This window comes from Solanum lycopersicum, chromosome 1, assembly GCF_036512215.1.
Source record: "Solanum lycopersicum chromosome 1, SLM_r2.1".
NCBI lineage: Eukaryota > Viridiplantae > Streptophyta > Magnoliopsida > Solanales > Solanaceae > Solanum > Solanum lycopersicum.
In genome coordinates this window covers 2,270,977-2,273,445 of record NC_090800.1, presented here as the reverse complement: position 1 = coordinate 2,273,445, position 2,469 = coordinate 2,270,977, and the positions used below count along the sequence as shown (strand labels likewise).

Below are 2,469 nucleotides of genomic sequence, written 5' to 3'. Positions count from 1 at the left end.
TGTGAGCCCAATGTATGTTGACATTTTTCTTCAAATTAGTGTCACGTAGGCTGAAAAGGGGTAGAAAATTATTTATAAAATAAGTTCAGGGATGTAATAGGACTTTAAGTATAGTACAAGTGTGTTTCTGAAATTTCAAGCATAGATTGAGGAGTTATTTATGCATTTTCTTTAAAATATTTGATAACTTTTAACTTGTAATAACAAGGTTGATTAGTTGATATTTTTTGTTAAATTACATACTAATAATTATTTAGTAATCTAATTATATAATTATTATTTTTTATTGTCAACACATAAAACTTAAACACAACAATAAACTACTCCTTCCTCCGTTCGGTATTGTTTGTCATCGTTTTCATTTTTAGAGTCAAATTATAAAAACTTTGACTAGAATTTTAAGATGCATTTTTCCATCATATTAATATGAAAAAATTGTAATTTATAGTACTTTTCGTATAGTTTTAAAATATCTAATTTTTTATATTTAAAATATCGAATTAATATGATATAATTTACCTTTAAAAATTAATAAAATTGACTTTCGATAAGTGCAACATAACAAAAGACCGAGGGAGTATATAGCATTAATTTCACTCACAACTATACACAACCAACAATACTCCACATCCCAACATAGCTAGAAGAAGAAAAAAACAAACACCCCTAACCCCAACCCTAACTTCAACCAAATAAAATAAAATAAAATAAAAATAAAAAGATCTCATAAATTTTTACCCACCATCACACCAACTATTCAAATTTCAAGAGTTAGTTCACTCCTCTCATTATTATTATTTTCATTTCATTCAAACAAAACAAAACAAAAACAAAAAAAAAAAGAAGGTCAAATATGAAACTCTCTTCTCTCTTCAAGAACTCATCACAAAATTCTTCTTCTACTACTACTACTACTCCATGGCCATGGTCATTACCAACTTGTGGAAAGCCAAAAACCCTTTCATTTAGATTAGAAAAGAATCAACACAACATTTACAACTCTACTTTTCATCTTGATGATATTAATGACACAACAAGTTGTAGTTTTGATGACTTCTTTAGTGAAATTGATGAAACAAGTTCCTCCTCTACAACAACTATCAATGGTCAAGATTGTATAGAGAAAGTGATTAAAGGGTTGAGATTAGAGAAAGAGAGGTTATTTTTTGAGCCAGAAGAAACAAGTTCAATTCTTGATTTTCAAGAAAACAAGAACATTAGTATTACTAGTAGTAATATTAATATTAATGTTGTTGATGAAGGTAATATTATTAGTTTTGTTCCAATGGGATTGGACTCAAATGATCCTTTTGTTGATTTTAGAAAATCAATGGAGGAAATGGTGGAGGCATATGAGATTAAAGATTGGGAAAATCTTGAAGAGTTATTGACTTGTTATTTAAAGGTCAATTGCAAAAGTAACCATGGTTATATTGTTGGTGCTTTTGTTGATTTATTAGTCAATCTTGCAACTTTTAGTGACAACAATAATAATGTTGGCGTTGATATTGGTGCTGGTGTTGATGAGTCTACGATAATAATGACAACGATCGATGAAGAACAACAATGTTTATCATCTTCAACAACAACAACAACAACGACAACAAATCATTCTTTCACATCTCCATTGTCATTTTGTTCTTCTTCTTGTTCTACTAGTTCATCTATTACTAGTACTAGTGCATGTTTGTCTTTGTTGTTAGAAGAAGATGAGGTTATTCAAACAAAAAAACATTAATGTTGATAGCATTGTTTCATTATCTTTTGATTTTTGATTTTGGAACAAAGAAATTAGAAAAAAAAATTAAAATGTATATGTATACTAGTGGAGTAGTAGTTTTTTTTTTTTTTTTTTTTTTTGCTTCTATAAAAGTTGTTGTTGACTCACTTTTAATGTTTTTGGTCTTTTTTTAGTAGTAATAGTAGTAACTTTTTGTTATTTTTTCTTGTTGGTGTAGTTAGCAAGTGCATAAAATTAATTGTAGTGTTATATTGATATTAAAAATTTTATTGCATAAGTGTGTTTTTAAATTTTATATCTGAGGTTTAATTTTTATTTTGGGGCCTGATTAATATGAATTTGTATTTGGAGTCTGATTTTAGGAGAAAAAATATTTTTTTTTAAAAGGATGACTTTATATAATTAACGTTTGAATTATATATTTTTAATTAATTAAGAATAAATGCATATTTACTATTTCTATCATATCTAAATTCAAAATTATGAAGTAGGAGAATATTAATGACCCTTGTCAAGCTAGCGAACGGTCGATAAGTGACTTTGATTTCAGCTCATCAGTTACTAATAAAAGGATTAGAATTTAATAAATCAAGATCGAGACTTTATTACGCTTTTTACGTAGTCAGATAACCATTGAGTTTAATTCACGTATATCTAAAATATGTTTTGCGTATATTTTACGTTTTTCAAACTTCATTTTATGGAATTAGTTTGAATATATCATTGAA

General features: G+C 27.0%; 1 protein-coding gene across 1 annotated transcript; it reads left to right on the top strand.

The window, feature by feature from the left end:
- Nucleotides 1-853: 853 nt before the first annotated feature.
- On the top strand, nucleotides 854-1,738 carry OFP3 (OVATE family protein OFP3). Its single transcript, XM_010317128.4, has one exon. It carries the CDS (start codon nucleotides 854-856, stop codon nucleotides 1,736-1,738), a length of 885 nt encoding a protein of 294 aa, XP_010315430.2.
- The last annotated feature ends 731 nt before the right edge of the window (nucleotides 1,739-2,469 follow it).

Excerpts from the sequence above, each read along its gene's own strand:
- OFP3 (XM_010317128.4), top strand. The coding sequence starts at position 854 with ATGAAACTCTCTTCTCTCTTCAAGAACTCATCACAAAATTCTTCTTCT.